The 13,346-nt window shown below is 36.4% G+C and overlaps 2 protein-coding genes across 2 annotated transcripts; one reads left to right on the top strand and one right to left on the bottom strand.

The window, feature by feature from the left end:
• Nucleotides 1-4,020: 4,020 nt before the first annotated feature.
• Nucleotides 4,021-5,688, bottom strand: LOC120350028 (GATOR complex protein NPRL2-like). Its single transcript, XM_039422012.1, is given in 3 exon segments — nucleotides 4,021-4,239; nucleotides 4,575-4,963; nucleotides 4,966-5,688. Coding segments are annotated over 3 exon segments (1,197 nt in total). The 5' UTR covers nucleotides 5,603-5,688; the 3' UTR covers nucleotides 4,021-4,068.
• Nucleotides 5,689-8,585: 2,897 nt separating this feature from the next.
• On the top strand, nucleotides 8,586-11,681 carry LOC120350027 (skin secretory protein xP2-like). Its single transcript, XM_039422011.1, has 2 exons — nucleotides 8,586-8,743; nucleotides 10,036-11,681. Exons 1-2 carry the CDS (start codon nucleotides 8,632-8,634, stop codon nucleotides 11,622-11,624), a joined length of 1,701 nt encoding a protein of 566 aa, XP_039277945.1. The 5' UTR covers nucleotides 8,586-8,631; the 3' UTR covers nucleotides 11,625-11,681.
• Nucleotides 11,682-13,346: the final 1,665 nt, after the last annotated feature.

The raw sequence follows: 13,346 nt of genomic DNA, 5'->3' as shown, positions 1-13,346 counted from the left end.
CCTGAATTCTTTACAGAAATGGGACTTGTGGCAGTTGATAGAGCATATCGATGACTATTTCAGGTATAACTTTAATCACAATCGTTGGAGCCGTTTTCGAGAAAATCGCGAAAAACCCTGTTTTTGCCAACATTTCGCCATTTTAGCCGCCATCTTGAATCGCATTTGATCGAAATTGTTCGTGTCGTATCCTTATATTGTAAGGACCTTCCGTTCCAAATTTCAAGTCATTCCGTTAATTGGGAGATGAGATATCGTGTACACAGACACACATACACTCATATACACACACACACACACACACACACACACACACACCACACCACACACACACACACAACACACACACACACACACACACACATACACACACACACACACACACACACACCACCACACACACAACAACACACACACACACACACACACACACACACACACACACATACATACAGACCAATACCCAAAAACTACTTTTTTGGACTCAGGGGACCTTGAAACGTATAGAAATTTACAAATTGGGGTACCTTAATTTTTTTCGGAAAGCAATACTTTCCTTACCTATGGTAATAGGGCAAGGAAAGTAAAAAAAGAAACAATTTCATACTCCTGATATAATGTGAGAATGATGTAGCTTTAATTGCTGAAAACATGGATATTCTAACATAGTGAAATTTTGAAACTGTTCAGTTATTCATTCACATTAACCAATACGAACAAATCAAATACATGATTAGGACCAACAGGCCTAGCCCAAAACCGGTCCCTTTCCGAATTTTGATAGTAGTAAGCCAATGTTAAAAGGTGATGTTAGATGTTGTTCAATAATAATCAATCATGAGTTATTGTGATGTGTTTGAAAATGAACAGTTTATTGCGATGAAATTGATGGATTTCTGTGTATAATCCTACATTAATTTATTTCAACCGCCCCATACAAACTGAAAATTACACAGGAAGTGCTCAGAGAGAATGGAATGAGAATCGAATGATTCAAGTTTAGATAAATTTTCTCTATAATGGAAAATTCTATTCTATATTCATGCATAAGTTCATTCTATACTAAATCGTTCTATACTCTCTGCATTTACTAGGCCTATATGAAAACTGTAATATCCGTGAACTGTCTAATTATTTATAAATTCATAAAGGAGTGATTTCTTAGATTACAAAAGGGAAAAAGATTACATAGAGAGATATTCTACTCATTGAATAGCAAGTAGTAGAAACCTCCTCACATGGTTTCCATGAAAATTTACCTTTTCTCATGGAAAGTATTCCATGAGAAGCGAGAGTTTGTTGAAGTCTACTAGCTTCATAATACTAGATAACACAACCTTAAAATAATAATAGAAATACTGTTATCTATATAGTAGGCCAGATTAACATTCAAATAATAATAGAAATACTGTTATCTATATAGTAGGCCAGATTATCATTCAAGTTATTGAATGAAACTATACATTTTTAATATTGTGACATCCACTTATTTAAAAAATAATGGGAAACAGGCTCCATTTGTTACGCGTCAGTATGAATCTCCAAAAGCTTCTACGTAGAATCGAGAAACAGTTTTTTTTCTATCATGCAGCTCAGTACTGTATTCCACTTGTTATTTCAGTGTGTTATCAATATTTATTATGCTATCGTAATGTAGCCTGATGCGTTATTCAACGTGAGCCAAATGTAGAATGTCGTGCTTGTAATTCAAGAGAGCTTGTTTATTGATAAAGTTTCTAATGTCCATTACGATGATCGATAACATTTTGATCGAAATGGAAATTTATTCCTGTTTTGTCAGAAATTCAGTGGCTCAATCGATTCATAATTCAGTGTTCAAAATGCACGCGTATCAATTACATAGTAGTTGAACAGCCATTTGCTGGCTGTGTTGTTTGCAAAACTAAATGTGCTCGATAGAGGTGGATGTTGATGTATTTGCTGATCAGAGTCATACATCAATATGCAGTGACATATGAGAGGCAACTATCACCCTCCAACTCCACTCATACCAGCACAACATTGTGGCTAGAATCGCTATAATGGATCTATCTCTCCCTAATCACAAAACTGTTCTCCACATATAAAACTCCCAATTTTGGGTTAGAATCACAATAATGGATCTATCTCTTTCTAATAACAAAACTGTTCTCCACATAATTATAAAACTCACAATTTTTGTTTAGAATCGCTATAATGGATCTATCTCTCCCTAATCACAAAACTGTTTTCCACACAAAAACTCACAATTTTTAGTTAGAATCACAATAATGGATCTATCTCTTTCTAATCCCAACCTCTAATCCTAATTCTAATCCTAACCCCAACTCTTTCTAATCGCAAAACTGTTTTCCACACATACAACTCACAATTTTTGGTTAGAATCACAATAATGGATCTATCTCTTTCTAGTCACAGAGCTGTTTTCCACATATAAAACTCGCCATTTTTGAAGAAATATTATATATAACAGTTGTCCACTCATCCATCAATCATAGCAAAGAGAGCTGTGAGAGAATATTTCAAATTCTCCACTCGTTCTGGTTTGAAATGCAATATGAATAATGGAGCCGGAGAAGAATGCCAATATGAAGCCAAGCCAGCAGAAAATGCCCGTGACGATTCCTGAAGAATTAGGGTTTGCGAATCACATTTCTGTTCACGTTATTGCATAATCCTCGAACGCAGAGCAGTCCAGGTATTGCGACTGCGTTCATTCATAAAAGTCTGCAGCATCTCAATAGAAAATATTTTAGGACGGTATCTAAATTTGATGGCTCGAGGAGATTGCATTTATATGAAATCTTGATTTTTGCTTATCCAAATTGTTCATTTGTCCATTTTTATATCAATTGCGTTCAATTGGGCTTTATCTCTTCAATTCAAATAGAGCTGATTATGTCTACTTAAACTTGAAAAAAGAAAATAATGGTTTATATTATGCCTTCAACTCAATTTGCATTGAAAAACCAAAATAATAAAAGAGGGACCAATTTGGGAAGAGAATTATTCATGATAGAGAATATGATAATTGAATAGAAAATGGCAGTATAAGCTTATTACAATGACTGTTAACAGAAGTAGCAGAATAATTGACAATATCTTTCGGACATTAGACTAAACAATTGGATTTTCAATCATTTGAGAGAATTTTGTTCTCTTGTGAGAGAACAGTAGTGAGGCAGTTTATCAAGACCTGTAAAACGATTCCACTACTCAAAGATCTTTCAACATAATATATTGAAATTCGGTTATACTTTTTGTACTGTCTATGAGTTGTGTAATTCTGAATGATTAAATAAATGATTAGAAGGAAAGCTCTGGATTGCGCACAAGGAATAAGAAAGACAGTCATTAAATGTTTGCTTATTCTCATGACTGGATTATGTTTCAATATCAGGCTTTCTGCTAGATAATAGACAATGAAACACACTGAGTCCCTAGTTGAGTGAACCCTCGCTAATGTAATTGGTTATGTATCCTACAATAATTTCCTATCCTATCCTATCATCAAATAAAAAAGTAATCCTATTCTATGCTGTACATAAGCATGATGAATGAACTGATTAAAATAACTAACTAGAAGAAAAACTCTTTTCGCTATGGATACTAACAATTTTTCTAATAATAAATTTGATACAGTATATAGCCTAAATATAATGATAACTCTAATAATAAGAATTTTTCAATTAAAGGAACTGTAGGGACGAGACTGATATTTTGCCCAAAATATTACCAAAAGATCAGACAATTTAGTTAAAAGTACATATTTATCATACATGTGATACTCGAAGGATTTCATATATAAGGTTCTCATATTATTGTACTTATGAATTCGATAGCACCTTTCATGTTAGAACACCAATTTTTATCGCATTCTAGGTTGGAATAATGAATCATGACTAATGTTCTGATACTCAGATTCAACAAAAACTCGTCTTCAGACACTTATTTTTCGAGCTTTGTACGATTATACATACTTTTTACTATTAAAGCTTCGAGCCTTATGGAGATACGAGCCTTACCGGACTTTCAATTTGTTTTCCAATTTACTAGTATGTGGTTAATTCATTTCCACAAAAATATGATATTAGGATCTTTTTCAACCTGATCTTCAATTTGCTTCTTACTTATTCCAGTACTGCAACAGATTTCATCGAGAGAGTTGTGACCAGTGAAATGTTGCAGTGACGTACTAGTGCTGCCTTTATCACATAACATCACTGGGTACTTATGAAACTCGATATAGGCACAATTTAAGAAATGGAGTTCATCGAACAAATCTTTACCAACGGGGAGTGAGAAGCGCTGGTATAAGATTGTTCAACACGTTACCAACACATATAAAAGAACTGAACGGTAAATTTTTTAAAACTAAACTAAAAGATGAGTTGTTGACTATTTCCGCCTATTCAACTGCGGAATTTACGGCTCACTATGAGCAATAATACTTAGGATATAGTGACTATTCTATTCTATTGACTTATTATTTTGACGATTCTACATACCCCTTTTATAGGTGGTCAAAAGATGAATAATAATAATATAATATAATATAATAATATAATATGAACTCGCCTGATAAGTCCTTCTAGAACTCCAAACTGAACCAGTCTTTTCTCATCAACACGCAATGCTACAGGATCAAATCTGATGCACAAATCTCTAACGGTGGTCCCGTGTGCCATATTTGAATAAAGCCTAAAAACATCACGTATACTTGGAATTTGACGACCTGCTCTTGCAACAATTCTCAGGCAATCATCCTGAAGTCTCTTGTTGATAGTTAGTCTATGCAGTTTCGACGTTGGCACATAGACATTGGAGTATTGGAAAATGGGTATCATTCTAACCACTCCATAGTACTCTAAGTTCTGTAGACAAGCTTTCACAAGATTGGCTTCAACATCTGCTTCAACTGCAATTTTTGCAACGTGATTAATACCGTCTATGAATGGAAAAACTGTTGCGTTGTGAGATCCCACTGTTCAGTTTGAAAGAAGTCGAGCGGCTCGACAAAGATAGGAACATGATGATCCAATACTGGTGTGGGATCATGGCACACTCTCACCACTTTCAAATGGGTTGTCATTGATCCTTCTGACAGTGTGCACATTCTCTGCTTATTTAAATCTTGGAGAACTATGTTGAGCATATTGACCAACCGTGTTCTGTTTGAAGGTTCTTGTTGATTGGCAGCTTCCTCTTGTTGAGAGAGGAATCCCGTCTCAACTTCCATACCAGTAAGATATTCAGATAGTTTCTTGACTAGTGGTTCATAATGAACAGTCCTCGACCAGGCATCAAATACGAAACATAAATTGAAATAGAATGCATTCCTCTTGTACTTTTTGTTGTCTATCTTGATGGGGTAGCCGAGAATTTTCAAATCAAAAGAAGTTATTGTTAGCGTACACCTTTGAAGCTGGGCTTTCGGTATTATGTAAACACTGACTGCTTCGAATGTGTCTTTGGAAATAAAGTCATCTGGAACCTGGCATGTAATTTTTGGTCCAGCAACAGGATGAAATTCTGCTAAGAAAATACAATTGATGGGTCCCTCCTTCCCACATCCTTCAAAATATGTATTATTTCTATCCATGACAGAAGAAGGAAGAGAATTTATTACTGTTCAGCCTGAAGAACTTACAATATTATGGCTTAAACTAGTTGAAACAAATCATATTCAATCTACTGTCTATGAGTTTTGAAACTAAAATTATTGATTGTTATCTGTCAATGTTTGATAAGAATATCATGTTCTGGAGTTGCCTTTTCCATCAGCAATCTATAAAAATTGGTTGACTTCCTGGTTAAATCCTACTATATTAAGCGATCAATTTCTGTATTTTTATATATGGTTATTTATATTTATATCTGGTTATCTATGTTCAACGGATCTCAAAAACGGCTCTAAAGATTTTCACGAAATTTGGAACATAGTAGGTTTATGATATAAAAATTCGATTGCACTATAATAGTCTCATCCTTAGGAAAACTCGCTGAACGTCATTCATCCTTGGCTGAAGCAGCTGATACTTTCGTCGTCTGTGGATAGTAAAAAGTGATCGAGTGATTCTGTGGAAAATCAAAATCGCATCCCCGAAATTCATAAGCTGACGTATAGCCAGCTGTGAAATATAAACACGATCATTTTAGAGAATTGTGTTCTGTTAAACAATAAATAAAAATCTGGTGTGGCGCACTCACACAACTTCCCTTGCCGTTATGAAAATTGATCACCTGACGCTAGTGTTCCCGCGCATCTCAAGTCCACTATTCAAAGATTTGAGCCAGCTGGTGACAGGGCAATAACGCTGGAGACACACATGAGGTCTGCTATCTCTTCATAGTGAATGATTCAATAGAATCAACAATAATTTAGCAATTGAATAATCAAATTTTCTCGAATTTGAAGCTTATTTTCAATTTTAGGTGAAAATGTTACTGAACATTAATTGTAGAGATTTTTATGCTCAATATTTTCCACTTTTTTGTTTAATTTGTATATGAAGCCTAATAATTGGGAATCTAAAATCAAACTTTCCATAAATGGGGCGGAGCTCCTGAAACTTTTACAGATATTGATTTTTGAACAGTCATATGTCGGTTGAACGCAATGTTCTCAAGATATGAGCGTGGAAGCAAAACGCTGAAAAATTCAACTTTTAAACCACCCTCATCCCCTTAGCACATGTGTTAGAAATAAGGACTTTTAATATGTTCTCTTCCCAACTATTCTCAACAAAGCTGCATAGTCGAAAATTTTGTTTAAAACATTCCCTCCAAATTCCGTTGACAATTGGTCTATTGTTGCAAAAATTGAGATTTCATACTCAACTCTGAAGCTGCTGCAAAAGGTGCAGGGGAATTCGTAAAATTGTGAAATTATACATCAAATTAAATAAAATTTAATGCTATATAAGCTCATGATCAACATGGATTTTTCCATCGTTTTTAAAAAGTTATAAGAGCAAAAATAGAAAAAAATTGGTGGCAAACGTGTTTTTTTTTTAAATTTAACACCTTCAAGAGCGGATATCTCGAAAACTAGAGTAGATATAGAAAAAGTTGTGAAATGAATATTGTAGGAAATCATGTAAGCTTTAATTTGTTATATGACAGTCAAGTCCTTAAGATACAAAGTTTTTGAGTTTTATGCGAGAAACCAAAAGATGGTACCTTTAAACCACCTCCACCCCCTTAGCATAGGGGGTAGGGGTGAGAACTATTGATATGTTTACCTCCTTACTACCCTTAACAGAACTGTGGGGTTGAAAATTGTCTTCCCAACTTTTCCTTCTATACCTTTTTTTGAGCATTCATTGCCTAGACTATATCTACCGAGTACAATGAAACTTCGATTCCTACACTCCGATATACGGTAGTACACTCCGTTATAGTTCATTTCCCGTTATAGACATTGGTTTACTACTTAAAAAATTCGGAAAGGGAACAGTTTTGGGCTAGGCCTGTTGATCCATTTCTAATCATACATTTGATGTATGTACTGTTAAATGTAAAACATAAATAAAATAGTACATTTTGACTGCAGCTCCTTCAAACGTCCAGATAGCTTCCAACCTCGATATAGTGAACCCCGATTTAGTACAGACCTTGTAACAGTACATTTTTCCAGTAGTCCTTTGAAATGAATTCGTACAATATCAAAGTTAAACTGTAGTCTCAAACTAAAAAACTTCCAACCTCGATATAGTGAACCCCGATTTAGTACAGACCTTGTAACAGTACATATTTCCAGTAGTCCTTTGAAATGAATTCGTACAATATCAAAGTTAAACTGGAGTTTCAAACTAAAAAGCTTCCAACCTCGATATAGTGAACCCGATTAAGTACAGACCTTGTAACAGTACATATTTCCAGTAGTCCTTTGAAATGAATTCGTACAATATCAAAGTTAAACTGTAGTTTCAAACTAAAAAGCTTCCAACCTCGATATAGTGAACCCCGATTTAGTACAGACCTTGTAACAGTACATATTTCCAGTAGTCCTTTGAAATGAATTCGTACAATATCAAAGTTAAACTGTAGTCTCAAACTAAAAAGCTTCCAACCTCGATATAGTGAACCCCGATTTAGTACAGACCTTGTAACAGTACATTTTTCCAGTAGTCCTTTGAAATTGATTCGTACAATATCAAAGTTAAACTGTAGTTTCAAACTAAAAAGCTTCCAACCTCGATATAGTGAACCCCGACTTAGTACAGACCTTGTAACAGTACATTTTTCCAGTAGTCCTCTGAAATGAATTCGTACAATATCAAAGTTAAACTGTAGTTTCAAACTAAAAATGTGAACAAACACCAAAAAAAAAAAACAAACTAAAGTTCAATAGTCGCCGCCAAAAGAAGGAAAATGCTCTCGCTTCCACGAATTCTAAATGGAAGAATACAGATCTAATAGGTTGTAATTAGGCTATCAGTAGCACGTGTAGCAACGGTATATATTTTTCTAGAAGTCTATCAAAGACGATGGAGAAAACATTCCATCAAAACTGAAGAAGAGCTGACAGATAATTAACAGATAAACTGGAACTGTCCTAGTATAAATATTTGTGGACGGCAGTCTGCTCTTCAGTTCGCTTTCTGTGGTCTTCATTGGACCAGCAACATGAAGACAACGTTTTTCCTTGTGGCAGCCGTGTTTGGCTTGGCTTTGGCCACCCCTCTGGTAGACGAGCCCCTCGTCGAAGCACTGAAGGGAAAGACCATTCCTGTCTTTGGTATGTTATGCAATCAAAATCATCTATTTATTCCAGTGTATAGTAATAATTAATGTGTACAATATTTGAGTATTATAATGCCTCATGGATTGAAAACTTTAGAGAGAGTTTCAATTTTCAAAATTCTGTTCTAAAATTTTTCACTCAAATTCACCCTTACTTCAATCTTTCATATATTGAGAACTTTATAGTGAGTTCAATATGTGGAAAATAGCTTGTTCTCAAAATTTTTCTGTAACTATTAGGCTACATCTCACTCCAATTCACATCTACATTGATCTTTTTTTAAAAATTTCCCAACATAGAATTCATAAAATTACTTCACTTGTAAGGGCTAATTTTTTAAAAGTTATTAGAACACATTTAAAACATGAAGTACCTTTTGGTAATTGACCAAAGGCCGAAACTATAGTTGTTTGAAATGATTTAAATACTAAATGATCTACTTCATGTTTTTAATAATAGAATTCATAAATAAAGAATAGAAGATATTTCGATTTCTTGAATCCACCTTGGTAACACAGTTTTTACTATTATTTTCCACTCTATTGTTCAATAATAATATTTCTCAATGCTTGTCACAATCAGATCAAGTGTTTGATCTTGGAGGAAATAGAAGTAATTCGCTTATAGGCCCACTGGAATAAGAGATAAGAGATACGCATACTTATAAGATATAAATGCAAATAGCTTTACCTCCGAAGTTTAATTTTCATCATGTAACTCATTTAAATGTCATTTTTTGTTTGTAGTTTGATGTATCAAATCAATAACTGCTAAAAATCAATGGATTAACTTAATGCTTGTTTATTACAGTTATTGTTGTCTAATTATCATCCATCTTAATGAAGAATTCTATGAATTTCATTACTACTAGTGCCCCTCTGGGTTGGAGAACTCGCTCAAGAACTGTTGTACTGTATTGCAATCTTTGAAACCCGCAACTTTTAATTATACAGAGTTGAATTAAAAATGTTCAAAACAGCAAAATTATGATAATAATTTTCCATTATAATAATAATTCAAGTGAAACAAGATAACCAACAACGAAATTACCATGTGATGATTGAATGAGCTATTTCATGGAGTATTTGATTGTATTTTATTTATTTATATTTATATTTATTTATTCAACAATGACAAAACAACTTAATCATAAAATGATTGGAAACGAAAAAAACAGGCTTATAGCCCTTACTATTCCATTCCCGAATTTTGATTGCATATTAGTCCATTTTCAATGAAAAAGAAGTCAAAAGCCGTAATATCCTATTGTTTCATTTATTTTGTAGAGACGAAAATCCCGCACGTTGGAGATGCATCACTGTTGCACACACTGGAATCCAGCGACCCTGGTTTGGTACATGCCGTGAAGGGCTGCTCACCAAACTGCTATCGCAGCATCATTGATGGACCACTGAGGCTTGTCATCAAGACCAGTCTCAACCACAACAAGGCCGAAATTGTGTGGGTCAAGGAAGGACTCAAGAGCATCAAAGCCTTCCCTCACATTAAGTCCCTACTCGAGCTCTCAGCTAAGCCAATCTTGATGGTCTACTCAAAGCACAACTTCCCTGCCGAGTCTTACCCAGGATTGCTTGAAGCCAAATCTCCAGAGCTGTCCAAGGAATGGTTGGAGAAGTTCGATGATGCTCCAATTGTGACACTCATTGAGGAGAAGGAGTTCATTGACACAAAGGTGTCACAGAGCTCTCGTCATGTTGCTGATTTCAAGCTGATTGAGGACAACATTGTCAAGGTGAAGGACCACTCTGCCGTTCCACCAACCATTTTGAGGTATGCATCACCAGCCTGGAGCTACGCCCCCGCCGCTATCCCCTTCACTGAGGCGGCTGCCGAGGTTCTGGCCGCCAGTCCCGCTGGAAGCCTGTCCCATGCTGCTCTTGTTGCCGCAGCCCCTCCTGCTGGACCATATGCACCAGCTCCACTAGCCTACAGCCCAGCACCTGCTTATGCTCCAGCTCCAGCTTATGCTCCATCCCCAGTTTATGCTGCTGCTCCAGCTTATGCCCCAGCTCCAGTTTATGCTCCAGCTCCAGTTTATGCTTCAGCTCCAGTTTATGCTCCAGCTCCAGTTTATGCTGCTGCTCCAGCTCCAGTTTATGCTGCTGCTCCAGCTCCAGTTTATGCTGCTGCTCCAGCTCCAGCTTACGCCCCAGCCCCAGCCTATGCTCCATCCCCAGCCTATGCTTCAGCTCCAGTCCATTACGCACCAGCTCCAGCTCATATTCCAGCTGCAGGTTATGCTCCAGCTCCAGCCTTTGCTCCGGTTCCAGTCCATTACGCACCAGCTCCAGCCTATGCTCCAGCTCCAGCTTTTGCCCCAGCTCCAGCTTATGCCCCAGCTCCAGCATATGCTCCAGCTCCAGCTTATGCCCCAGCTCCAGCCTATGCTCCAGCTCCAGCATATGCCCCAGCTCCTGCTTATGCTCCAGCTCCAGCATATGCTCCAGCTCCAGCATATGCCCCAGCTCCAGCCTATGCTCCAGCTCCAGCTTATGCCCCAGCTCCAGCTTATGCCCCAGCTCCAGCCTATGCTCCAGCTCCAGCTTATGCCCCAGCTCCAGCCTATGCTCCAGCTCCAGCTTATGCCCCAGCTCCAGCCTATGCTCCAGCTCCAGCCTATGCTCCAGCTCCAGTCCATTACGCACCTGCTCCAGCTCATGTCCATGCTGCAGCTTATGCTCCAGCCCCCGCTTTTGCCCCAGCTCCAGGATACGTTCCAGTGATTGCTGCAGCCAGCAGCCCATCACTGATCAAATTGGATCCTTCATCCCCAGTTTTCGAGACAGTTCGAGCCAGTGCTGTATCATCACCAGCTTTTGCCCCCGCCCCAGTCCCTGCTCCAGTCCATGCATAAGTTCACCATGAAATAAATGAAATGATTAATTGAGTTCAATAAATATTCGCCAATCAATTCTTCGTTTTTTTCCAACGTTTTCCTAAAAAATATTTAATCCGCCCAATCAAAATATAGGATGAATGATTATAAACCACAAACTCACAAGAATAATAGGCTGAATAAATGAAAATATAGATAAGAGTACATTTTAAAATTATTCTGTCGGATTTATATTTTCATTTATTTTAAAAGTAGCCCTAAAGAGAAAAGACAATAATGAGCTGAAGTATGGAAATGAAATTTTAATTTTTGAAGTGGGAATCATCATTTCTTATTGAAAGGCTTCTGTAACATTACAATATTTCATGAATTTATTGCAATGATTTTGATTGTCTTTTATTTCATTGTTTCGTAGTAATCGAATAGCATTCTGTATTTTTAAACCTTTCAGGGATGAATCACTAAACCACTGTAACATTTTATTACTTATATCAATGGTAGTGTTTATTTTTATATGCACTCTAATTTCGGCTTTAGTTATTTTTTACTTTCCTTGCCCTATTACCATAGGTAAGGAAAGTATTGCTTTCCAAAAAAAAAATCAAGGTACCCCAATTTTCAAATTTCTATATGTTTCAAGATCCCCTGAGTCCAAAAAAGTAGTTTCTGGGTATTGGTCTGTATGTATGTGTGTGTGTGTGTGTGTATATATGAGTGTATGTGCGTCTGTGTACACGATATCTCATCTCCCAATTAACGGAATGACTGGAAATTTGGAACTCAAGGTCATTACAATATGAGGATCCGACACGAACAATTTTGATCAAATTCAATTAAAGATGGCGGCTAAAATGGCGAAAATGTTGTCAAAAACAGGGTTTTTCGCGATTTTCTCGAAAACAGCTCCAACGATTTTGATTAAAGTTATACCTAAAATAGAAATCGATAAGCTCTATCAACTGCCACAAGTCCCATATCTGTAAAAATTTCAGGAGCTCCGCCCCATCTATGCAAAAATTGATTTTAGATTCTCAATTATCAGGCTTCAGATACAATTTAAACAGAAAATTTCTAGTGGAATAGATTGCGCATGAAAATCTCTACAATTAATGTCCAGTAACATTTTCACCTAAAATTGAAAATAAGCTCGAAATTCGAGAAAATGTGATTATTCAATTGCAAAGTGTTGGCTAATGTTGATTCTATTAAATCATTCACTATAAAGAGATAGCAGATTTCGTGTGTCTCCAGCGTTATTGTCCTATCACCAGCAGGCTCTGATCTTTGAATAGTAGACTTGAGATGCGCGTGAACACTAGCGTCAGGTGATCAATTTTCATAATGTCAAGGGAAGTTGTGTGAGTGCGCCACACCAGATTTTTCTAGTCCATGCACAGAAAACTGTTCATAGCTTGTAATAGCTGGTCTCAAAATTTGATGAATTTCCAGACTATTCTGGATATTTAAACCTCGTTACGTATCAATTTATTACTTGTTAGAGATTAATTTCATTTTCGTAATTATCTTTTTCGAGTCAAATAATGGCAACTCTGGCTATCAACTCATACTTCAGCTTATGATATTATTTAATTATGAGAATCCATGATGGAAAGTGGCATTCATCATCGGAGCGGCTTAATTCGTTCCAGTCATCTTAAGCGATGCAGCAGTCACATTAAAAGTGAAAAATGCTTTCTTGACTGGAGCTTTTGATCTACTTAAAAGGACTATTTTGAAAAG

The sequence above is a fragment of the Nilaparvata lugens genome, chromosome 2 (assembly GCF_014356525.2).
Source record: "Nilaparvata lugens isolate BPH chromosome 2, ASM1435652v1, whole genome shotgun sequence".
NCBI lineage: Eukaryota > Metazoa > Arthropoda > Insecta > Hemiptera > Delphacidae > Nilaparvata > Nilaparvata lugens.
The sequence above is the reverse complement of the archived record's forward strand: the minus strand, read 5'-3'. Positions and strand labels throughout refer to the sequence as shown.

Coding starts and splice junctions, on each gene's coding strand:
- LOC120350027 (XM_039422011.1), top strand. CDS start 8,632: ATGAAGACAACGTTTTTCCTTGTGGCAGCCGTGTTTGGCTTGGCTTTG. Junction 8,744..10,035: donor AAAGACCATTCCTGTCTTTG/GTATGTTATGCA, acceptor TTTATTTTGTAG/AGACGAAAATCCCGCACGTT.